The 25603-nt window shown below is 44.7% G+C and overlaps 1 protein-coding gene across 3 annotated transcripts; it reads left to right on the forward strand.

Annotated features, from left to right (window-relative positions):
- Positions 1 to 85: 85 nt before the first annotated feature.
- On the forward strand, positions 86 to 23797 carry ZBTB49 (zinc finger and BTB domain containing 49). 3 transcript variants are annotated; one of them, XM_059923333.1, is made up of 8 exons: positions 86 to 164; positions 5642 to 5812; positions 7740 to 8842; positions 11808 to 11854; positions 17922 to 17995; positions 19478 to 19560; positions 19652 to 19813; positions 22747 to 23797. In XM_059923333.1, the coding sequence occupies exons 2-8, from the start codon at positions 5661 to 5663 to the stop codon at positions 23409 to 23411; spliced, it is 2286 nt and encodes a 761-aa protein (XP_059779316.1). In that variant the 5' UTR covers positions 86 to 164; positions 5642 to 5660; the 3' UTR covers positions 23412 to 23797. The 3 variants fall into 3 exon arrangements, with proteins under 3 accessions (XP_059779316.1, XP_059779317.1, XP_059779318.1); XM_059923334.1 differs by lacking the exon at positions 86 to 164 and adding an exon at positions 1008 to 1281; XM_059923335.1 differs by lacking the exon at positions 86 to 164 and having other exon boundaries at positions 5734 to 5812; positions 7740 to 7800; positions 8319 to 8842.
- The last annotated feature ends 1806 nt before the right edge of the window (positions 23798 to 25603 follow it).

Genomic DNA, 25603 nt, shown 5'->3' on the forward strand with positions numbered 1-25603 from the left:
TGGCGGAAGTGACGCAACCGGAAGCCGGAGGCGGATCCTGCTGGCTGAGGGGGCGTTGTCGGGGCGGTTCGGCTGCCGGCGGAGCCCGGCGAACGGCGCTGAGGGCGGTGGCGGCGGCAGGAGAAGAGGAGGCGGCGGGGCGGGGAGCGGCCTCCGAGGGGAAGGTGGGCGCTGGGCCAGGAGGCCGGCCTCGCGAGGGCGTGCGGGTCCGGCGCGGTGGGAGCACCCCGGAACCCCGGCTGGGCTCCCGAGGGCCGGGCAGGGCATGGAACCACCGCCGCGCTCGCATCCCCGGGCACCGCGAGGGTCAGTGGAGCTGCCGGGTCAGGCGTGTTAACCCACGGCCGCGCGGTGCTCTGGCTCAGAGATGAAGACCGGGTCCGGGGCCTCGAGCGGGGCCTTCCCCTTCGTGCAGCTCCCCCGGCATGGAAACCCCACCCGCGTCCCCTCCTGGCCTCCTCCGGCTCGTCGCTGCCGGCCGCCCGGACACCGCCCGCGAGAAGAAGCGGGTCCCTCCCCGCCGCGGCTCGCTGCATCACGCTGTAGTTGATAATAGTGCTTAAGACTACAGAGCTCCTAGCCCCCCCAGCCCCACTGGCGTTAAGACCTCTCTGTGCCTCGGTTCCGCGTCTGTAAAACGGGTGTAATAACGGTTCCTACGTGGTGGGGTTCTTGGAGGATTTCATGAGTTGGTGAATGTAAAGCACTCAGCAGAGTGCCTGCGGCTTAATCGCTTGGCTGCTCTTCTCAGCCCTTAAGACAGGTCTCGCACACAGCGGTGGAGACTAAGTGTGTGTTGCTTCAATGAGTGAATGAAGGTTGAACGGGGTTTGAACAGAGAATTGTGAGAAGCATTAGGCCTAGGGTGGGGCTGTGTGGGTGATAAGGAGGCTTTCATTCTGGAGGTGAGCAGGGTTGGGAATGGAACAGAGGGTGTATGTGAGGGCTGCTATAACAAAATACCGCAACCTGGTGGGGGCCTTGAACAGTAGACGTTTATTTTCTCACAGTTCTGGGAACTAGAAGTCCAAGATCAAGGTGTCAGCAAGATAGTAATCTATACTATCTTGGTATAGATTTGTAGCATTTAGAACAGGAGGATACCTTAGAGATTATCTGACCCAATGGACCCCTCCACTTTCACAGATGAAAAAACTGAGGCCCAGAGTCTCCATCCATCCCGAAACCATGTATTGAGCACCTACTGTGTCCAAGGCACTCTTCTAGGTACCAGAGATACGCTGATCAACAAGACAGAAGATTATTTTACCTTGTGACAAAGTGAGTTAGCTGCAAAGATATGAGAGCCCCGTGCTCCTTGTATCACAACACAGCGCCTGTGTTGCACGTGTTCATCCTCATGTGTGCTGTGCTTTACTTTGGTGCTTATCTCTGGGGTCACCTGGACAGTCAGGTATAGGTAGTAGACTGAAGAAGGCTACTGACTTATTCCAAGGAAGGCCTTTGAGCTATTGCATGTAACTTGGAGTAGTGGTTAAGCATGTGGACTTTGGAGTCAGATTCCCTGGGTTTAAATCCCAATTCTGGGTCTTATTGATTACCTATTACTTATTAGCTGTGTTTGTCCTCTGTAACTCTGGTCAGGTTATCTATTGCTGTGTGACAAACTATCCCAAAACTTGGTGACTTAAAAACTGTTTTATTTTACCTCACGGTTTTGTGGGGCAGGAATTCAGGCAGGGCTGTGCTGGGTGGTTCTTCAGCTCCACATGGTATGGACTGGGAGTGGTGATCAGCTGGAGGGGCTGGTGTGGAGCATTCACTGTGGCTTTGCTCCCATATCTGGTACCTGGGAGGGAATGGCTGGAAGGCTGGGCTCAGCTGAGCCCTGCTCCTGCCCCATGCGCTCTCTCCAGCTGGGTGTCTTACAGTCCTGCTGTTGACGCAGGCCTTCCAGAGCCAGTGTCCAAAACATGGAAGGTGGAAGCTGTCTGCTTGTGGGGCTTGGGCCCAGAAATGGGCACAGCTTTACACTCTTCCTTTTACCTGTTCTGTTGATTAAGGTAGAGGCTGTTCAGATTCAAGGAGAGGAGACCTAGATCCCACCTCCCCTTGGGAAGAGGGTCAGAGAAGTTGTGGACCTCTTTTATCCACCAAATGCCTCATCGTCCTCATCTGTATCTATTTTACAGTTATTCTGAGGATTAAATGAGTTAATATGTGTAAAGAGCTTCAAATACTGCCTGGCATAGAGGAAACATTTGATAAATATTTGTTGTTATTATTATTGTTACTAGGTACATGATACATTATTATTCATAGCTGTTATTCATAGGACACATAAGAAATACAAGATGCAAATTCTTTTTCTGGAGTTTTTTATAATCTTATTGGGGAGGCACAGGATTGACATCATGAAGCAATTAGAGAACTATACTAAGTAATATAGAATCGTTACAATTTTTATAGTCAAAGTAAACTGTGGAATGGTTCATAACTTTGCATGTCACTTCTCTATAGCTAGAGAATGTCTAATATAGATTCAGAATATCTGCTGTATTTTAACATTTAAGTCTTTGGAGGAAGGTTCTGTGTTGTGTTTTTAATGTTCTTTTTCTCATGGGCATAAGAGCATGGGCTTCAGCATTTAGGAACCAGGAGGTGAGATGATGGGAGGTGAGATTTGGAGATTCTGAGTTGAAGGGTCATACAGTTGGAGATGTTCAGCAGAAAGTTGGACATTTGGAACTGGTGGCTGAAGCTAGAGTTTCAAATTTAGGAATTGTCTGCTTAGAACAGGTGAAAGCTACAATAGGTGTGATGGTGATGGGAAAGAGAAGGGGGCCCAGGTGCTGAATCTTAAGGGACATTAACGTGTGGGGGGCTCACAGGGGAAGAAGTGCAGCCTGGAGATGGGACAGATCAGGGACATAGAGAACCGGGAGCCTTCTGGGCAGGAGGAGTTCCACAGTGGAGGTGGGCAGGCTGCACCACCACCTGTTGTGGGAAAGCTTGGGGGGAAGGGACTGAGGGCAGGCCACTGTGGGCAGTCTTTCAGCACAGTGAGAAGGGCGGCAGGTTGTAAGGTGAAAAAAGGAGTGGTGAGAAAGTAAAGTAAGATGTGTAGATTGCTCTTTCAAGCGTGTGAGAGGGGGGCCTGTGATGACTAGATATACCCGGGGGAAAGGTTTGTTGTCCTGTTTTGTTTTGCTTTTTTCAACATGGGGCCATCTTGGTGTGTTTATAGGGACTGGTGAGCCAGTGGAGGACAGAGTGGAGCACTGAAAGGGGTGATGAAGCAGAGTCCTGGGGGGGAGGAGAAGGGAAGTTAGCTTTGGAAGGAGAAGGCGCACTTTATCCTTTGAGGTGAAGGGATTGAGGGGGGTGAGGGGGAAATTTGGAATCACAAAAAGAATTTAAAGGCACTCAGGCTATAGTAAGTTATTCATGGAATCAACCTTAGTGAAGTTAGGGTCACAGTCATTTTTATGGAAGAGGGAGACAGACATGGTGGGAATGAAGAGAATGGAAAGGATTCAGAAGCACTACTGTAGGGAATGTAGACGGAGTGGAAAAGAAACAAATAGAAAACGTTACTAACCATCATTAACCAGCAGCAGAGATCAGCTAGCGTGCATTTTAGTGGTTGAGTATCTGCGGTGTGCCAGGTGAAGGTGGATAAGATGGTACCTTCAGAACTCACGGCAGAGTTGGGACACAGGTGATAGGACATAATGACAGGTTATCTTACTGAAGTATTTATGCGGTAAGATCGCACAGATGTGACCCCAAAGTCAGACTTGAGGAGGGAACGGTGGGGAAGAAGAAACGTGGCCGGAAAGACTTCAGGAACAGATGACAGCTCAGCCAAACCCTGTTCAGAGAGTGAGCGTTACCTGGAAGGTGGGAGAGTCCTTTGTAAATAAAGTACTCCCAGGACAGGAAGTATCAGAACCAGAGACTTTTGAGGAGAGAGCAAGGCAGAGGTCTGCAATCCACCTGCTTCAGAATCACCTGGATGCGTACACTGCAGATGCCTCGGCCCCAGGGCTCTGCATTTTAACTGGCTCTCTACGTGTTCCTTCTAGATAACATGAGTTGAATACTTAATACATGCCAGGGGCTATTTTAAATGTTCATGTGGGTTCTCACAATTATCTCAATAACTGTGAGATAGGATGAGGAAAGTAGGACACAGAGAAGTCATTTGCCCAGTCATATAGCTAGTGAGTAGTGGGCTAGGGGTCCAAAACTGGCCAGGAACACAGCTTGTTTGGGGAGCTGCAGGTAGTTTATTTTGGAGGGCACACCTGGGATTAATAGGAAGTAAGCCTAATAATGATAATAATAATAACAATAATAGAAGTAGAGGCCATGTTAAAAAGATTTTGCCTTCATGGTTTAGTGACTTTTTCAGTAATGCTTATGTATTGAGAATGAAAGCAAATAAAGCAGGTAATGGCTTTTTAGTTTTTACTACCAAACTGCCATTTTAACTTCCACAGTCTCCTCTCAGTCTGACTCCATCTCTCCCCACTTTTCCTCTTCCAAAAATCATCTCTTACTAGACTGAGCTCCTCATCGTCAGAGCCCGTGTCTTAACTCATGAAGTTTCTAGCTCAGACTGTTTGGCTTCACTGTCATGTACTTTTGTGTGTGTTTCCTCCCCTAGAATGTAAGCTTCAGGAGGGTGGGGACCTGGGGTGTTTTGCTTACCGTTGTAGCCCTTGAGCCTGGCACAGAGGAGTCAGTAAGTAGATGTTGAGTGATGAAATTTTTTGTATCCATATAATGGCTTCCGTCTCATTCAGAGTCAAAGTCAAGGTTCTTAAAAGGCCCTGCAAGGCTCTACGGGGTCTGGCCCTCTGCTTGTCCTTCCCCTTCCTGCCTCTCCCCTCCCCCGGGTGTCAGGTCCTCCCTCTCCCTTGGCTTCAGCTGCCTACTCAGCTCCGGCTCAGACTTCATGATTGCCAGTGTTTCTGTTCCAGGACCCCCGGCTCATTCCCGTTCCTTCCTCAGGTCTCTGCTAAAGTAGCACCTTGTCAGAGAGGCTGGAGGGACGAATGGATGGAGGTGCTGCTTTGCGGTACCTCTCTTATTGCCATCTTATGGTGTGTGTTCATTTATTTTGGCTTGTGTCTTATCTCCCCAAACAGGCTTGTAATTTTCCTCAACTTCTAATTCAATGCCCCGTATACACCTGCTCAATAAGTATTGATTTCATCTTATCCAGTTGGCCATTTCCCAACCTCATAAGTGTTTATATATGTGTATTTTTTCATTGAAGTAATCTAAGTAGAAATGAGAGACGTGCATGTAGTATTAGCATGGTCATATTCTAGGTTTGCACTGCCAAATATGGTGACTATTTAAGTATAAATTACATTACCCGTTCAGTTCCTCGGTCGTACTCACCACATTTCCAGTGTTCGGCGGCCATATGTGGCTCACGGCTGCTGTATTGAGCAGTGCAGATAAGGAACACGTCCATCATTGCTGATGGTTCTGTTGGACAGCATTGGTCTAGATGCTTCAGAAGCTATGTTTTTCGCTCGTTTTTTTAAACTGTTGTGACAGGGAATCATGACAGTGAAGCACAGATCAGCCACTGGGTTTGGGTGCCATTTGATTTCTGGTGATGGCGTCAGGAATCACAACTTATCCATGTCCTCTGTCCTAGGTCTCCTGGATGGTGGAGCATGGACCCAGTTGCTACTCACAGCTGCCATCTCCTCCAGCAGCTGCACGAGCAGCGTATTCAAGGCCTGCTTTGTGACTGTATGTTGGTGGTGAAAGGAGTCTGCTTTAAAGCACATAAGAATGTTCTAGCAGCTTTCAGCCAGTACTTTAGGTACATATTTTAGACTTTGTTCTTCCAGTCGTACGGAGAGAAAGCTCTTCTAGAATAGAACTATTTTGACTAAATTTTTTTTCTCCTTGGATTTCACTCTCCTTATCTTTTGTAGCACATTGTGGGTTTTTGGCTTTTGTATTGAATATTTAGAGTAACCTGAGAGGGAAAGAGCCTTTGAACTAAAATATATTTGGGGCACTTGAAACTATTTTGGCACTTTGTCTTTGATTTTAATAGTTCCAATTAATGTCCGTCTTCTGTATACATTTCTTATCCTTTCAGGATAAAAAGATTGAGGAATAGAATTTCTGGTAAGAACATTTCTGTGATAAGAAATCAGAGAGCATTCTATACGCTATTTTTTTTTAATTAGAACATTTTAGTTTTTCTCATTTGACTATTCTAAGAAAACAGGTTTGAACTCAATTTACTTACCCCTGTAATCATTTTTGCCTCAGTGAAAGATTTACTTATAAATAGTAATATCAAGCAATAGTATTTCATTTATTTTTAACATTAGATTAAGTATTCTACATACATTTTCTGATTAACTAGATTTATCTCTCTTTAAGCACTAAAGCTTCTTTTTCAGTACCTTTTTCCCCCTAAAATTCATACTATTTTACTGCTCTAGTAAACAACATATGGAACAGGATTTACTCATTCCTTGATAATCCCGAATCATCAAATTAAATCCCAGCTGTCATATATGCTACAAGTTGTATTATAGTGGACTGGCTCACTGAGGTAGGCAGCACTTTTTGCCCGTGTGCAAAATGGTCCCCTACTTGGGCTTTGCCTCTTCTGTTTTCATAGAAAAGTTAGGTTTAGATGTTGTGATACATTGGCTATTTTGAGTTTTCCCCACTCTACTTCTGATATGTACTTTCCTTAAGTACATATTAGAACAGAACTGAAGGCTGTTTGGGGGATGCAGGTGATTGCATTTGATAAAACGTCTTTAACAAACTTGCAAGACCATTTACCTGACTCAACTTGGTAGTTTTACATGCGACAAATTCATTCACCTGTGAACTTGACTTGTGCCCAGAACAAAGTGCCTGGGCTTTATGGTGCCTTTTCCCCCCATTAACTTATAGGGCTCTCTCACTGCTGGTTTATGGACCATTGGGTTGCTGAGAAACATCTGACAGCCAGATAAATTACCGCTTAAAAAATGAGTATCTATCAAGTACCTAGAGTAGTCAGACTCCTAGAGACAGAAAGCAGAATGGTAGTTTCCAGGGGCTGAGGGGATGGGGATAATGGGAGTTATTGTTTCACGGGTATAGAGTTTCTGTTTGGGATGTTGAAAAGGTGCTGGAAATGGTTAGTAGTGATGGTTGTACAACAATGTGAATGTACTTAATGCCACTGAATTTATCATATGAACCATACTCAAGTGTTTGATATTATGTGTATTTTGCCACAATTAACAAATCGAAATTTTAAAAGATGCGTGTATATCCAGGGTTGGTTTATTATAGCTATTTTTATTTTCAGATGTTTTTAAGACAGATATGGAAATATTTTTGTATGTGTTTTATGGTCTGAGATATGTACTTTGTCAGACTAAACACAAAATATTGAAAAATGTGTGTTCTTTAGTTTTCTATACTCTGCAATTAGTAATACATTTGGATAATTACATTTTGAAAAAAAGAACAATGAGTATATTTCAACATTTTATGTTGAAATTTCCTTGGAAGTTTGGATATTCAACACACTAATTCAGTGCATCCGAATTGCTTTATTGGCTGGCTTGCCAAAGCCTTTTAAAGGATTAAAGCATACTTAATTTTAAAATCTTGGCTTTATAGAAGGATAGTAATTTTGAATATTAACATGAATATTATTTATTAAAAAAAGCTATCAGAATGTATGAACTGTTAACACTGTAAGCAGATATCCTTTCTTTTATCAGGAGCCTCTTTCAGAATTCTTCAGGTCAGAAGAATGATGTTTTTCACTTGGATATTAAAAATGTAAGCGGCATCGGGCAGATCCTGGACTTCATGTACACATCGCATCTGGATCTTAACCAGGACAATATACAAGTCATGCTGGACACGGCACAGTGTTTGCAAGTTCAGAATGTTCTGAATCTGTGTCACACATTCTTAAAGTCAGCCGGTGTAGACCAGCCACCCGGTCTGTCTTGTCACAGTACATTCTCCCTGCAAAGTGCTTTGACTCCTGACGCTAATTGTGTTATCAGTGAAAACTACGCCCCTCATTTGCTGCAGGAGTGCTCAGCAGGTGTTCAGCAGAGTAGAGTTGTGGATGAATCACATTCACATGCCCCACCCTCAGTTGGTCTTCATACTTCCACAGCTGAAACCTCAAAACAAGCCCCTGATACATTAGATGGCAGCTGCAGAGAACTGCCTTTCAAACAGCCTAACTATTACTACAAGCTCAGAAACTTGTACAGTAAGCAGTACTATAAACAAGCCACCTGTCCCAGTCATGAGAGAATAATCGAGCAGCCTTTCACTTTCAGCACATCCTCAGACCTTCATGCCGCGGAACACCAGCCCTGTGCTGTTGGTCCCGCCGAGTGTGTCCTGGAGTCCTCCGAGCACTTGCCTTCCAACTTCCTGGCCCAGCCTTTGAGTGAACCTACCCCAGACCCTGAGCCAGACAACGCAAGCCAACAACCTACCAGACAGATGAGGCTCAAGAAGGCCATTCACCTTAAGAAGCTAAATTTCCTAAAGTCACAGAAATCTGCAGAGCAGACATCTGAACCCAAATCAGATGACAGGTTAACCAAGAGGATAGAATCTGCCAGTGAACATAGTATAGAGAAAGTTAACAGCCAAAGTGCTGAAGAAAAAGAAAGTGAAGAACTCATCAGTTCTGAGAATTTTAATTGCATGAATGAGATGGAGAGGTCCGAAGACACTGCGGCCCTGGAAGACCAATCCCAGACACTTCAATCTCAGAGACAGTATGCGTGTGAATTGTGTGGAAAACCTTTTAAACATCCCAGCAATTTGGAGCTTCACAAACGGTCTCATACAGGTACACTGATTCGGTCCCCGCAGGCAAAAGGAAAGGAGATAATGCAGACGATCAGACACCACTGCCTGCTCCTGTTTTTGTAAGAAGTTTTGCTGTTGCTTGATGACGTCATTGATATTTACCCAAAGAAATCAAAGAGTGTTAGCTATTTTTTATTTTATATTTTTGGTGATGCCTTTTAAAGAATAATCTTCAGTTCTGTAAATGCTTTCATAGAGCCAGTTTAAAAGGATGGTACACTTTTCATTTTAATTTTAATTGCGGTTGTATATGGGAAACTTTCCATCTCTAAAGTATGGCAAATTATTTTGATGCACTCAGATTTTCAAATTAATTCTAAAACAGATAAGCAATATTTAGTTCTCTCTTTAGAATTAGATTGTTTATTTTTTAAAAGCATAATGTAGGTTAATTCAGACTGAAGTAATTTAGTTTGAGTAATCCTGAAAGCTTTGGAAGGTCATTTGAATATCAGATTTAAAAAATTGTGATTTGGGAGGCAGGAGGCAAACTTTTTAATAAGGATCAGCTTTAACCATTTGATATTTTCAAATGAAAATCCTTCCATCTGAACATTGGATTTTCAAAGTTTTGTTACCTTAATTCATACCTTAGTTCATGTAATTCATACCTCCCCTTTCCAAAATGTTTATTTTTTCCAAAAGCTTTAAAAAGAAGTGTTATACAGTATATATACATTATGTAATATAATACATACATATTACTTTCCTTCTTGCATTTAAGCATGATGACTCTAGTACACATTACAAATTAATGGCAATTATCTTAGAGGCATGAGAAGGAATATGTTATAGGATGCTTCTAAAGTAACTGCTTTTCAAGGTGCTTGTGTAATTGTGACCATTGATGTGATGTTCTGTTATCACTTTTGATTCCCTGTTTGCTTAGGTGTTTACTACCTCATTGCACTGTTGAGACTGAATTAATATTTATGAAAGCCCTTTATAAATTTTGGTGTATTTGAATATAAAATACTATCATTATTATTACTCCATATGAAGGCAGTATCATTGACTCAGTTTTGCCCTGTAAAAACTTAATTTAGGTCATTCTGTAATTTTCTGGAGCCTAATGATCACTATAATTTTTATTTGAGAAACTTACCTATTTAGCTTTAAAGGAAACAAGAATTGTTTATTCTGCAAGAACATCTTTGGATAATAGTAGTCATACAGTTATATGGCACAGCTGCTTCCTGGGACATAAATATATTGAGAAGGGCAGCAGTTCTCAAAGTATGATCTGGGGAACCCTTTCAGGGGGTCATTGAGGCCAAAACTCTTTGTATCATAATGTAGGATGCTCCTTGCCTTTTCCTTCTCCTTCTCCCACAAGTGTACAGTGGAGTCGGCTAAAGGCTGCAGGATCTGTGATGAGGCCTTCACTCTGGTGGCCAGTGAAAAATGTCTAGTCGTGTGTTTCAAAAATCACTCCGTTTTGATTTCTGATATGGTCTGTACTGCCAAATACAGCCCATATGGACAAGAGCTCTTTAGGGTCCTCAGTTGTTAAGAGCGTAAAGGGGTCCTGAGAACACAAAGTGTGAGAACCACTGGAGTAGGGTTGTTAACCCTGGTCACTTGAGAGTCTTAGGAACTAGTGATCTCTTTTTTTCAGACTCTCATATCTCATAGGGCGGACTTTAACGTAACATCTATTATCCCCATAACTTCAGACATAAATGTAGTCCAAAATACAGCATCTATATGATTATAATTACAGTTGACCCTTGAACAACGCAGGGCTGAGGGGCGCTGACCCTCTGAGCAGTCGAAAATCCTAGTATAACTTATAGTTGGTCCTCCATGTACTGGTTCTGCCACATCTGCAGACTCAGCCAACTTTCATCATGTAGTACTGTAATATTTACTATTGAAAAAACCCATGTATGAGTGGACCTGTATAGTTAAAACCCTGTTGTTCAAGGGTCAACTGTACTTGGGGTCAAAAGCTCCCCCCTTATCCTTGAGGAAGCCATTAAACAGTTTTTAGGAAAAGATCAAAATAAAAGTACCTTAGCAGAAGCCCATAAAGCTGGCACACCCCAGCAATACAGTAGGAAGGGAAACATTTGTGTTATTTTTTTAAAAGGCTCTTAATGAAAGCACTTGATTTGAGGGGAGTGGAAAAAATGGAAGGTTCTTGGTCTTCACAGTCTGTTTATTAGGGTTCTAGAGGTGTTAAAGGCAGTACCTGAAGTATGTTTTTAAACAGATCATTTTCTAGAGACTGTCTTCAGAACTGCTGTGGTTTATTTGTAGTAGAGTCCATTCTCTCCATCTATTCTGTACCAAAGTATAATTATTCAGAGTTGCTGAAATCAGAGGGGGCCAAGCAGTCAGCAGGGGAACATGTCTCATAATGGAATCTTCTTTTCCCCTGTCAGCATATTTCAACCAAAGCTGAAAGGCAGTGGGGAGGGGATTTTTCCCATCACACTTTCAGGAGATCCCACTCTGCTTTGGGCTTTCCCAGGTTCATACCTTGTGTGGTGTGAATGAGTCACCCTGGTTCTGTTAGGAATCGGTGGTCATTGCAGGAGTCAGGCTGAGGACGGGTGACCAGGGTCATGCTGTTCAGCCAGAAAACTCACATTTGATTTTCAACTGAAGGAGAAGTCTGTGTCCAAAGCCTAAATATGGTTTGAGTGCAGATAAATACGTTTGATTTCAACACAGGTGTAAATTTGGAGAACAATTTAATTTTTTAGAGAAAAGTAAATATAGATTTCACTTTTATCATCTCTGCCTATCATCTAAGGGCGAGAGAGATGATGAGGATGAGGATAGAGGCTCCCCATTTTCATTCTCTGATGATGAAGTATGTAATGCTGTGGTTTGAAAGGTGGGACAAAGGAGACACTTTAAACATTTTGAACAGAAAACTACCCTGCAGATGTTACTCATGGTTTTACAAGTTGTTGTTTTGTTTTGTTTTGTTTTAGGTGAGAAACCTTTTGAATGTAACATTTGTGGGAAACATTTCTCTCAGGTGGGAATACTTTTATTTATTGTTGATAATTGGAAACCTGAAACCCAGTGTTTATTTTTATTACAGATAAGACATACTTTTTGACTTGGGAGAGAAGCCTCTGATGATATCTGTAACTTAAAAGACTTCAGACTAAATCAAGAAAAAATAATTTTCAAGAAAAGAAATTTCTAGTTCATTGGGCGGAAAATACCATATTTTATAAGTGTGTGAACTCTCACAATACCTTTTTCCCCCATTAAGGATGGGTCCATTTCTAGTATATTTCTTTTCTTCCCCAAGTGATGTAAACCATATTGAGCACCACTTGGGGGCTGCAGATTGTGCTGGGCTGGATCCAAGACAAATGTCCTTATTCCTACTGAGACACTAGATGTTAGGATGTTGGAGAAAAGACCAAACACATTCCATTCCCTGCTTTCACTACCATTACACATGTATTCTCTCACTCAGCCGGCATGTGTTGTGTCCTCCTATGGGCTCTGTACTGATCTGGGCACTAGACATAGAGAAACCTAGAGATTGAATGTTCTAGAGAAAATTTTGAACATGATAGAATGGCTGTAGGATCCTGCTTTTCCTTCTGAAATGGAAGGTAACTCTTCCCCTGCCACGTGCCGGGCATTGGCATTCCAGAAGCTTCTCGCAGGGGCCCAGTGCACAGTCCTGCAGAGGAAGCAGTCACCCCACAACTGTTTTACATACGCGTGCTAATCCTGGAGCAACAGCATGTGCAAATGCTGTCTTACTGGGGAAAGACCTTGGGGCTGGGCCTCAATGGAGGACTCGAGCCCTCGAGTCTGGAGAGGGTGGCCCCGCGGAGCACGGGAACGGCAGGAGCGCGGCCCCTGCTTTTGTCACATCCCCCACGGAGCCGCCTCTTCCAGTTTACCCTTCATCAGTCTCCCACACACCCAGACCTGCCATCTAATTACTCCTCACTCTTCCTACTGGCTGCAAGCAGTGATTCACCTCATCCTAACGTGTTCCTGTGTATTACTAGTCCAGGCAGGGTCCGTGCACCCACTGAGTGTTCAGTAAGCTTCTGCTGAACTGAGTGGAGGGGTCGTTGCTCTACCTGCCTCTCTAGTTGAGGCCTGTGCTTCTTCCTACCAGCCTCACCTGGGGGTCGGAGCTTGGCCTCTAGAGCCAGACAGTATGGATTTGGATCCAGCCTCTGGTTTACTGCTCTGACCTTGGACAAACTACCTAACCATTTGGCACTCAGCTTTCTTATCTATAGAGCAAGGGTGTGAGACCCCTGACCCCCATAGTGTGTGAGGAGTCAGTGATATCATAAGATGATTAGCATCATACCTGGCTCATAGTGAGTCCTCAGGACACGTCACTAGTCCCTCTCCTGTTGCCATCACCTCCCTTCTCTCCTCTCTCTGTCCTTTCTGCTCTTGTAGACCAGTCTTCCTAAGGTGCACTTTCTCCACCCCACATCCCACCATTTTAACCTTTCTAGTTTTGGTGTAGTGGGAAAGCGTAAAACCTGGATTAATGACCATTAATAATTAGCAATCTCTACTCTGGGCCTCATTTTTCTAATTCTTAAAAATAGGGATAATACCACCTCATGGGACTATTAGAATTAAATGAAAAAATGGACATGAAAGTCCTTTATACGTTTACATTGTGATAACATTTAGGTTCTGTCCTTTTCTTGCTTGGAACCCTTCCTTGACCTAACCAAATAAAGTGTATCCAGACATTCAATCATCAAGTCTGCCTTCAGCCTTCTCTCCTGGCGTTAATGCCGGGGCTCACCCTCAGAGATTCTGACTCTGTTGGTTGGGGCTGGGGCTTGAGTGTTGGTACTTTTTAATACAGTGGTTTGGATGGCAGCCCTGTCCACTGCTTCAGACCTTGTCCTACACTTTCCTTCTGGAGTCCCACCAAGGGCGGCCCTGTCTGATAGACGCTACAGAAATCCTCCTCTTCTGTGTTGGTGTCTGTATGTTTATCAGATTTTTATGACTGTAAAGTTATGTATAGTTATAGTTTACAGATGTATATTGCTGTTTTATTTCATAATGAAATAATGAAATTTTTGTGAATAAGCTCTGCCATGTGCTAGGGTACAAAAACAAGTAAGGCTTCAAGGAGCTTTGTGTTTAGAGGAAGAAACAGTTGTATAAACTGATAAAGCACAATGAAACGCTGCAAGTGCCGTGACACTTGTATAGGCAACAGTATGAAGAGGAGAGTAGTCATTTCTACCTGAAAGCTGGCGGGGGGCGGGGTGGGCACTGAAGACAGGGAGTCATTGATCAGCCTGGAGTCTCTGGCATTCCAGGTGGAGAGAGCAGTGGTGGTGTTTACACACGGATACTCAGTAACCTGTCCTTCATTTCCCATACGAACTGGAATACGTGTGGTTACAGTGGACTGGAAATATTTTCCTTTCTGGAAGATTTAGAAAACAGACCTACCAATAAGAATTAATCTTTTATGCTGTGTAGTATTTCGTAGTGTTAGTCTTTTTTTAAAAAAAAGGTCAGCCACAACCTTAATAATGAGTCAGCAAGCAGTTTGAGACCTCAGCTTTAAAAAGCTGTGATAAGCCTAGATTGTGACAACAAACTATGCACGTATTAATATAATTCTGGACACTGTACGGGCCTGGATCTCAGCAAGTAAGAGTCACGCAGTACTTCAGAGTATGAATGAGGCTCCATTTGGAGCCACGTGTCTCCCGTGTGGAGGAGAACCTGGGCCATTTGATGCATCCAGGGGAGAAAACTAAGATAGTGACAGGTCTGGAGTGCCTGTCACATGAGAAGCAGGAAAAGGGAAACAGTGTATTTAGTTGTCTTTGGGGGAGAGGAATGGAGACAAAGCATTGTCTCTCCAAGGAGGCAGAATAGAAACACTGAGCAGCTGCTGCAGAAGGACAGGTTCTGAGAGGCTCGGTGCCCTCCCAGCAGCTCCTGTGTTGTGTCCAGGGCATGACTGACGGGATACAGCATCCCGTGGGAGGCTGCTTAGACACATTCCAGGGCACTGATGTGGCCCGATGCCAGGGGTGGCAAAGTTTCATACCATCCATGGTGAAAATGCAAAAAATAAGAATATTTTAATGACCTTTTTAAAAATTTTTAAATTTTCAACTCTGAGGCGATATTTCCCACATTTTCAGTGTTAAATGTCCTTTTATCAAGGTAATGATCATTGTTCTTTAGGTGATATCTGTATGTTAGTCTCCACATTTTTTTGGTTTTGTTTCAAAGTCTTAAAACTTCTAAACTAGATTACTTTTAAGATCTGAGTTCTCTTTCTCTATAAAGTTTTACAGTTCTCTATTTTTTATATAAACAATCAGCAGCCACTAGAAGAGTACTCTGACAGAGAGTCTCTGCTTGGTTTGATCATGTTTAAATACTGAGGTTCAGGTACCTATTAGAAGGAGTTTATTTTTTAAATTGCTCAACAAATCAGGTGTTAACTTCTTTTCTACAACAGAGTTTTTCACTTCAAAATTCTGACAGCTCCATCCTAATTTAAAATGGTATCCACTTAGAAAGGGTGGAACTTCCTTTTGTGCTAATATTTTTCAGCCCAACAGCAGCACAAGCTTTTGAGTCCACAGACAAAGCTGAATCAGAATATTCCATCCCAGCTATAGGGGCTGAGGCTGCTTCCCTCCCAGAGCCTCTGTTTATTTCCTGTAATGTGTGAATTATACTTTATGAGGACATTGTGACGACTCACTGAAACACTATTTGCAACTGCTTAGCAAAGTGTTCCATTCATAGTAAACTCTTAATAAATGAGGGCTACTAGTATTAGCACTTACTGGAGTTTTTATGGATCCAACTATAGATGATTTCTAAGATGTGTAACTAGTAATAAAGCATAGCAAAGTTTACCAAAAATAAAGACTCTTGACTAAAGGGCAAATAATCTGGGCCCCACTGTGCTGTGTAATTTGGTGTAAATTATCTGAATGCATTATTGGATTTTTTTGCCTGAATCTTTCCATTATTTAATCTACTTTTATACCATTTATCAGACTAATTTGTGCTCCTTTATTTGGGGGAATGATAATTACTTTCATTAGACATGTCCAGTATTAAATAGCTAAGGAAACATCTTAAAGTTTGTTTTACTGTACTATAATATTTACTGTACTATAATATTAAGTGGAAGATTATTCAGTTTGAAAACAAGTAATTGTTTACTTGTTTGCTTTGAAAACAAAAGTAATTGTTTACTTGCTTACTTTGAAAACAAGTAATTGTTATGCTATATTTAAAAAAGAAAGATGCAGCATTGCTAAGAATCAAATCAGAATGCATTTCAATCATAATACATAGTTTACAAAATAGCTTAAAACAAGAGGGATCTAATTTAACTGTTGAGCAGATGGTGCTATTCAAATTGTTATTTAAATGACAAGCTTTTCTGAAATTTGGAAATGACTGATTTAAAGCCCTCAGTGGTGCATTATGTCAACTCCAGTGAACTGGTTCCTGGACGGCAAAGTGACTGCTTGTCATACTGAGAATTCAGCACAAGCTAGTTTATTCACAGAAACTTGCACGCCCTCATGTAAGACAAGAGTTTAAACTCAGACAAACTAATATAAATTTCTGGCCTACCATGAGCATCTAATTTATTTATCTGAATCTCAGTTTTACACCTAGAAAATAGAGATAATAATACCAATTTCTAAGAGTAATTTAGTTATACTGTACTTGTAAAGGCCTGAGTAGACCAAATATCTATTGCTGTTGACATTTGCTGTTTTATTACTGTTATTAATAGTCATTCAGTTAAAAGCTGGGTATTTCCCAGTGTTTTGCCAAATTCTTTCTCTTTGGTTATCCAAAATAAACAAGTTTTTTTCTAAGCTATATTTTTCATATTCTGAAATGTAGTATCTAACTTAGTGTTTCCCAGAGTCTGATAGACATAAAGAATCTTCTATGTTATATAACATAAAAGCTACAGACAACATTCTTTATACCTGTCCATAGGTTCAGAACCATCTTCAAACCTATAACCATGAACTATCTTTGCATTTTGTTTAAAATATACATAGCAAATTTGCAAATTTACATTGCCAAGTTTATGAGTTGGGTATTACTGTTCATTCTCTTTTTTGGGCTAATTTTGTGCATAAGGCCTGCAACATTATTACCCTTGGATACAGTCATCCTATTCAGTGTTTTTTGTAACAAAACACTATAAAAAATTAAGTTGGGAAATGACAGATTGAGAGTATTAAATTACAACAGTGGAAGATTGTGTTTCCAAATCCTAATTTGAAACATTTGCCAGTAGCTTTTGTAATATCTGAGGCATTTGCAGGTTTAATTTCACTGTACTTAGGCAATTTAATATTGATTTCCTATTGATTAGTACATGGAAATCTATTTTGTGATCTCCATTTAAATCAGTTATTCTTCGTAAAGCCCCGCTAGTTTCAGAGATTAGAAATGTAAAAGGCCTGTAGCTGAAGGACTATTGTGAATCTCCTGATTCGCTTTTTTGCACAAAGGTGAAAATGACCAACCTGTCAGGCAGAACAACTGTACTGCCAAGAAGAAATACTTTTTGGAAATGTCTTTCTTTATAAACAAAAGCTGTTTTTCAGGAAGAAACAATGAATACTGAAATAACCAAGTAAAGTGCTACCTTTTTTTCAAATGATGTTGCATATAGGTGGTCCAGATTTTAAAAAAATATGAAATAAAATACATCAAGAGCTGTTTACAACACAAGCTTAGCGAACCCTAAAGCAGCCTCCACAGTGTGTCGGGCCCATTTTAGAGGGGTGCGACACCGTGCACACCTGAGGTGGGCGGACCAGGGGCTGGCGTGGAGCCGAGCTGAGAGGCTCCCCTGTTCAGCTCACTGCTGGGCGGGGCTGCTGCTGACTCAGAACCAGCCCGGGCCTTGATCTCCTTGCATGTGGCTGCTTCTGAGTCGTGCATCCGGAGTCTTCGTTTGGAAGTTGGACTGGAACCTGGCTAAATCTGCCAGTTTCCCTTTTGAATTTATGTGCTCTTAAAATATTTTTCTCACTATTGGCGTTTTTTCTTTTCCTTTTTTACAGGCGGGTAACTTGCAGACTCACTTACGTCGGCATTCTGGGGAGAAACCATACATCTGCGAGATCTGCGGGAAGAGGTCAGTGCTGGGCTTGTTCATTCGCACGTCAGGAGCAGTCTCGGCATCTCTGAGCCACGTAGGGGCTCACTGTCACTCAGGAACACAGTAAAGCCAAAGCCTCTGGATTTTCTTGTGACACACATGAGAATAGCAAAAAGAAATGGAAATGTTAATTAAAGGAAAGAGAATCTAGGACACAAGTCTTAGGAAATGGGATTTTACATGAAACAAAATTATCTTATGCTAAAATTTCCATTCATTCCAAAACTGTCTGTTAAAATAGATGACTGGCCCCCACGGAGGTGCCTGTCTGGTAGGGGTAATGAGACTTGCAGCCTGAATGGCTGGAATCAGGAGAGGAGGTGGTAGGAGGCACCCCAGCTGTGCACCCAGACCTGTGAAGGGCCGAGAGTTCAGCCACAGGAAGGCGTGGCAAGCCTGAGGGCTGGGGAGGCCTTGGACTTGGAAAGTGAGACTTGACTTGGTGACAGTCTCCCGCTGGAGGTGGAGAGCAGTGTGAGGAGATGGTCCCTCCTCTGGGCACACTGGCCTGCAGCGTGGACTCCCCGCCCCTCACTGGGGGTGTTTGTCGGGAGTCCACATACTCTGTGATCTATTGGTTGGTCATTCTAGGACAGCAGGCAACAACCAGGACAATACTAGTCCCACAGTGTTTTCTTCATTCGTTTAACCAGTCATTCATTCAGCATTTATTAGTCACCTACTGTGTGCTAAATGCTGTGTTGGGAACATACAAATTCTCGGCCCCTGATAAGTTTGTACTCAGGAGTTGGGGGCGGGGTGGGATGGGCATAGGACAGCTATAGTACAGTCCTCTGCTGGGATGGGACAGCACTCTTGATTCGGTTCCAGGAAGACAGTTGTCTTTGCAGATGGTAGAAAACAAAGAAGTAAAAGCTACCTAGCCTGACATGTCTCCCTTTCTGCCATAGCTGCCTGAACACTGAAGGCCAGGTTTAGTGCCCAGGTCACGTGTACTGCCTGTTTGAGGCGCCTCTTAGCATAAGCCCCCTGCTGCTTCGCTTGGGGTCCCTGTTTTGCAGGGTGTTTTAAATGTGAGCCTTCTGAGCTCCATGCATTTAAAATCATGTCTCTATGCAACACCTTCCCCCAAATGCAACCTCTTATCCTGCTATCGAGTGTGGTGGGAAGGAAAGAGCATAGAGCTTCATACTGGAGGTTGGGTTGGAATTACTCCCCAACTTAGTGATCACCTCTGAGGAAGAAATGTTAGTGAAAGTAGGTAAGAAAAAATGTTTTAGAAACAAAACACTTGGATCATTTTCTCCTTTCCTTTAAAAAGAGAAAAAAAGTAAACTTTTTTTTTTTTTTAAACCCCGCAAATGAAGTCAGGCCACTCCTCATCACACTCCGAAGTAACAGAGGGAGCAGCCCACCTCCGCCCTCAGCGACTTGCAATTAGGAAGATCTGCAGTGACGTAGAAAGGCTCTTAATTGAATTTCCAAATTGCGTTACAGGTTTGCAGCCTCTGGTGATGTCCAGCGTCACATCATTATTCACTCAGGAGAAAAACCACACTTGTGTGACATCTGTGGTCGAGGTATAGCTGAGGGTTTCCCTTTTCTTCCTTGAAGATTTCTGATTAAAATGTTCTCAGTCCTTCAATTTAACCCCTGTTGTGGTCTCTCTAGGGTTCAGTAACTTCAGTAATTTGAAGGAGCACAAAAAGACACACACGGCTGATAAAGTCTTCACCTGTGATGAGTGTGGAAAGTCTTTTAACATGCAGAGGAAGTTGGTAAAGCACAGAGTTCGGCACACGGGTGAGCGGCCTTACAGCTGCTCTGCCTGTGGTAAGTTCCCGCCCGCCGCAGACCCACGGTCACCTGGTCATCCCTGTGGGGAGGGCACAGGGGTCTGTGCCCACTCCGTCCTGGGCTGTTAGGGGTCTCAGATAAGTCGTCCCTTTTTTCATGGGTAAAACGGAAGTGATGCTGTTTCTTAACCACCTTGGTCCTCTGATTCGTCTGCATTTGTGTAGCAGACATTTACTGAGTGTCTTCAAGGTATCAGGAACTGTCCTGGGTGCTCCAGTTACACAGATGACTGATACTGAGTCCCAGGTGCCCTGTGCTCCTGGTCTGGGCCCGTGGAGGGTTGGCAGTTGGGAAAGCGGGGGAGAGCGTGGGGTGCAGCAGCAGGGGCTAGAGCACGGTGGCCTGCTGGGGCCTCGGGGGCACACGGTGGGCTCAAGAGGGAGGGCTTCTGGAGATCATATTGTGTATCATGAAGCAAAGGTCATTTCTACGGCATTTGATGCCTCAGGAAAGTCATCAGGACGGAAAGGGAAGGCTGGCAGCTCTCAGTTTCCAGGCACATCACTGCACAGATGAGGAAACTGGGATTGCAAGTTAGGTCGCCTGGTACCTGTGATAACAGAGTGTTGGAACCTCTGAAGAACTGGGAGGGCCTGTATGCATGTGTGGTGCAGGTGTGCACATGTCCACACATGTGCCCCTGACAATGTGGATTGAATTGCGGGCAGATGAGTGACTGACCATTTTTACGATTACCTGTTTAGAACAAATAGGAAAAATGCTCAGAGTCAGGCTGTGGGGAGCCTGGAATTGGGGCATCCTCGGAGTGGCTTGTTCTAGTTGTGGTTGGTATCTAAATTAGGGCAGGACGCGTGGGATGTAACCAAAGGGAGGCAGCTTTGTTTGTATCTCCCACTTACACTGTGTACAGATCTCCTGGACACCAATGTCGGCAGCTCCATTACTATTAAAGGATAAAACTGCATCACTTTAAATCACAATTGCAGTCTCAAATCACTAGTTTAAAATGTCAGTTCTAAATTATTATTACAGCTGTGAACTTGATTTCAGGTTCACTGTTCTCTTCCTTCCCCAGCCAGGCCTGCTGCTGGCTAAGACCCTGTAGACAAAGCAGTGCAGCAGGACCCTCTCTTCCCCCCACTTCGTTTCCACCCCTCCAGCCACTCACTGACTATGGTATCTGACCGTAACAAGGTCAGCTTTCAGGGAAAGGGGGAGAGAGAAAGGGAGCAGGAATGGTCTTACATGACAGGTTCAAAGCTTTATAACACCTTTACTGACATAAATCCCGTGCTATAAAATCTAGCCATTTAAAGTGAATGATTCAGCGGTTTGGGTGTATTCAGTGTTGTGCTACCCTCACCACCATCAATCTTTGAACCTTTTCCTCACCCTAAAAAAGAAACCCCACACCCATTAGCAGTCACTCCCCCATCCCCTCCCCCCAACCCGAGGTAACCCTTAATCTACTCTCGGTCCCTATAGATTTGCCTGTTGCAGGCATTTCATATAAATGGAATCATGTAATACGCCGTCTTTTGTAACTGACTTCATTTCACTTAGCAAATCTGCTCTGAGCATTCATGTACAAGTTTATGTGTGGATGTATGTTTTCATTTTCTTGGATTCAAAAGACAGTTTCCGTTTTAAGGTGGCTTCCCATTCTGAGCTTTGCTGAGTTTAAAGCTTGGTCCTCTCTCTGCCTCTTCCTTCCCTCCCTCCGCCGTCCCTGTCCCTCTCTCTCCAGCATTTCATGCTTCTTCTAAAGACAGCCTTCCCTTCCACTCTGTTCTCCTTCCCCAGCACTCAGCTGTACTTTTCCAAGATGGAAAGGTGCATTTTCTTTCAGCCGGACTTTTTCCTTTAGCGCTTGGTTTTGTAAAAGCGGTTTCCTCCGAGGAGACTTTCTCTGTTGGCGCCCCGTCGCCTCTCTAGGCAGTCCTCTTAGGCTCCAGGCTGGCTCACTTCCCATCTGGGGACATACTCACATTCCTTGCTCTGGGGGATTGCAGGCCCACACCTGGAGGCAAGTGCTGCCCCACCGTGACCTCCCGATGGACACACGTCGAGGCTGGCTGCCCTGTCTTGACTTGAGGGCAGAGGGGAGACACCTCCCATATCCCCTCTCTCGCTGGGAACTCTACTGTGGCTGAAGTTTATACACGTTAAGGACCCTGAAAATAGTTAACACCTTTTGCCAACTAATTCCACTACTGAGAATTTATCTTAAGGAAACAATGAAAAGAAAGATGTTAGTTGAACCTCAGGTATAGTAGCAAATAGTTGGAAGCAGCCCAGATAGCCCACTGTTGCTTGACCAGGGCTGGATAGCTGAGAATTCAAATATAATGACATAGGAATACGTGAAAAGTTCTAAAATATGTGTCCATGTAAATTGTGTAGTTTGTTTCAGTCCTTGGTAAATGTGTTATGACTTCTATAAGGTTATTTATTGGTTTTTCTCTTCCGATCTTCTAACTGACTCTCATGACGGGACTAGATCCCCTGCCTCTAGCTTATACCCAGAGAAAGGAGATAGGACCTGGAGAAGGATGTGTAAAATTATGTTAAGAGCTGAATACATAAGTACCTTCAGAAAAGATGCTTCTAAACTATAGATTGGCTGTGTTAGATTTATGAAAATCTGAACAAAACTCATGCGGTTTCCCAGTGTGGGCGTTCGGGGCAGGCGCTCAGGCCCACCCAGCGGGCGCTCCTGTGCAGGGAGACAGGGCTCCAGATCCCTCGCACGAGACGCCCAGACCAAGGCTGCAGGTTGGAGGGGCTACAGCCGGAGAAGAGTGGAAGAGTCTGGAATCAGAGTGAGCAGGTGACAGCAGGGCTCAGCTGAGTTCACGTGAAAGCAGAGTCCTTTGGGGTTTAGCAGGGGTGGAGGGGACTCCTTCCAGAATGTTCTCCTCTGAAAAGATCCCTTTTTCTTCTTCCAGGAAAATGTTTTGGAGGATCCGGCGACCTCCGCAGGCACGTCCGCACTCACACAGGGGAGAAGCCGTACACGTGTGACATCTGCAGCAAGTGCTTCACCCGCTCTGCCGTGCTGCGGCGGCACAAGAAGATGCACTGCAGGGCCGATGACCAGGGGCAGGACGCTCTGGAGGAGCTCACGCAGGCCATCGAGACCTCGGACCTGGAGAAATCTCAGAGCTCGGATTCTTTTTCTCAGGACGTGTCCTTGACTTTGATGCCCGTGTCTGTTAAAATCCCCGTCCACCCAGTGGAAGAAGACTCAGTGGCAGAATTTGACGGCCACTGTAAGTTCCGGTCCCTAGTTCAGTCTCACGGAGCGAGTGAGCAGGAGAAGCTCAGCTTGGGTCCCCTCAAGCTCGCCAAGCCTCACGTGCCGCAGGCGCAGCACCAGGCCTACAGCTACTCAGACGTGGAGGCCTTGGCTGGCACGGAGCCGCTGCAAGCCGACGGTATGGCCGCGATCCGCTCGTCCCTGGCTGCCCTGGACCACCACTGCGCCGACCCCCTGGGCAGCCGCGCGTCCGCCCCTGCGTACAGGAACTCGGAGGGACAGTTCTTCTCCAGCATGACCCTCTGGGGGCTGGCGATGAAGACGCTGCAGAATGAAAGCGAGCTGGACCAGTGAGGTCCTCTGTCAGCAGCTCAGCATCAGAGGCGGCTCTAGCCCGAGAGGCTAGACTCTGTCCCTCCCGATAGGCGATGGTCGTCGGAAGTGCCTTGAACTCAGCGTGTGGGAAGCAAGGCCTCCTGGCACATCGTGCAAGTGGACGAGGGACTGAACAAGCCTTGCGCCCCAGAAGGCTTGAGAGACCGTCTCCCAGACGTGGTGTGAACTGCGTGTAACTACTGTACATTTTGGTCGTGGTAAAGGGAAAATATATGTATATAATAATACAGATACTATTTTTGCATTTTTACATGATTGAAATTTGTAGCATTTTGTATTTTTATTTACAAAAAGATTTTATTTGTATAGGAAACTCATACTATAATTTAATTTGAATAAATAAAAGTTGCCTTTCTGTATAATATTGTGTTTCCACAAATATTTTTATTAACCCAAAGACCATAGTGGTATGAAAAGAGACATCAACAAGGGCTCTTGTTGTGCCAGGTTCAGTTCTTGTGCCGTCTTGGACAGTGGGCTTTGGGAGCCCTCAGAACAGAGCCTGAGTCCTGGCTGCCACTTCCTGGTCAGGTCATGGGCAAGCTCCTCAACCTCCCAGATTCTTCTCTGGGTTCGCTTTTCTGCAGCGTGAGATGAATAACTTTCAGCATTCTTACAAGGCTCAAATGATCTCATCCACTTGAAGATACCTGCTCAGGGTCTGGTTGCTGACAGAGCTTCTAAACGCGTCCAGTCTCTCAGCCGCCCAGCAGACCTGCCGGCCTCTGCGGGACAATGAGTCGCGTCTGTAGCGCTGTCGCGGGAAGGTCAAAGTGAGAGCAAGTGCATTGAAAGTGCAGTTACAGGTGTGGGCCGCGGAAGTCACTGGCCTATAGAACTGCTTGCACAAAGGACTAGGCTGCTTGAGGGTGCCTCCAAATACCGTCGTCATCAGCTCTGGCCCGGAAATAAAATACAACAAATGAGAGAAATGCGGGTAGGTGAGGATTTTCACGGAAAACCCGTAGTTGCACAATAGGATGTCAGCTCTGAAGTCAGATTCAGGTTCAGCTCCTGATGTTCCCAACCGTTAAGGGCGCCACAGTCCCACAAGGCTGCCCTGAAGATGGAAGAGCCTGAGGTCGCGGGGGGTTGCAACCTGCACGAGGACATGTGGCTGGTAAAGCTGAGGCCCACGGTCTCCTTGGGGCCGCGCCTGGCTCTGAACTTCATGCCTGGTAGTCGCACATGGAAAGTCATCGCCCTCTGCCTTCCCACTTGTCCTCTTTCTCATCCCCGCCGCCTCTTTCCAGCTCCTCCCTCTAGTACTCCAGCCCCAGCAGCCCTGCATCCCCACCAGGACCTGGAGCCCATTGGTCAGCTCATCTCACTGCCCCTCACCCCTCGTGTCCCTGTCTACCTCTTTCCCAGGCTGCACCCCATGGGCCAACGTGCTGTGATCCACCCGCCGGCCTCTTTATCAAGCTTCCCTGGTAAAGCCTTGCCCTCTGCCCCTGCACGTGGGGAGCTGAGCCAGGCTGGTGAGAAGCAGCCATCCTCTGGTTTCTACCACAACTCATTCCTGGTGAGCCCGGGGTCCGTGTGGCCTCCTTCCTCGTTGATTGAGGCCCTGTGCCGTCCTGGACAACTCCTTCTCAGTCTTCTCGGTGTTCTCCAACCTCCCCGCTCCATCTTCCCGCCCATGAACTTGCTTCCTGTTTCTCTGAGGACTTAGAAGCAAATAGGAAGGCCTCCTCATCCTCCCCCCACACCTACCAAATCACTGTGCCTGTAGATTGTAGCCTCACCTAACTGCTGCCTCCCCCCACCCCGCCTCTCTATACCCCGGCACCCGGCTTTGTTTTTCTCATTAGGACTTTCCACTTTCTAACCTACTATAGATTTCTCTTGTTTCCCCACCAGGAAGTAAGCACCTGAGATTTTTGTCTCTTGTTCTCTGCTCTATCCCCAGTGCCCGGACAGTGCCTGGCATTTAATAGATGCTCAGTAAATAATTGTCAAAGGAATGTTCTTGGAATTCCTTTTAGTCACAATATTGGCCCGCCTGGATTGGTCCTCTAATTTCCTTTCCTCTCTGGCAGCCTGTTCAATCAGTTGACCTTTGTCCCCACTACTCCATTGGAAGGAACCCTTTCTGCCCAGGTCTCCATTGCTCACCCAGTGATCAGTTCTCAATCCCCATCTCAGTT

The sequence above is a fragment of the Balaenoptera ricei genome, chromosome 5, assembly GCF_028023285.1.
Source record: "Balaenoptera ricei isolate mBalRic1 chromosome 5, mBalRic1.hap2, whole genome shotgun sequence".
In the NCBI taxonomy this organism is placed as follows: Eukaryota; Metazoa; Chordata; class Mammalia; order Artiodactyla; family Balaenopteridae; genus Balaenoptera; species Balaenoptera ricei.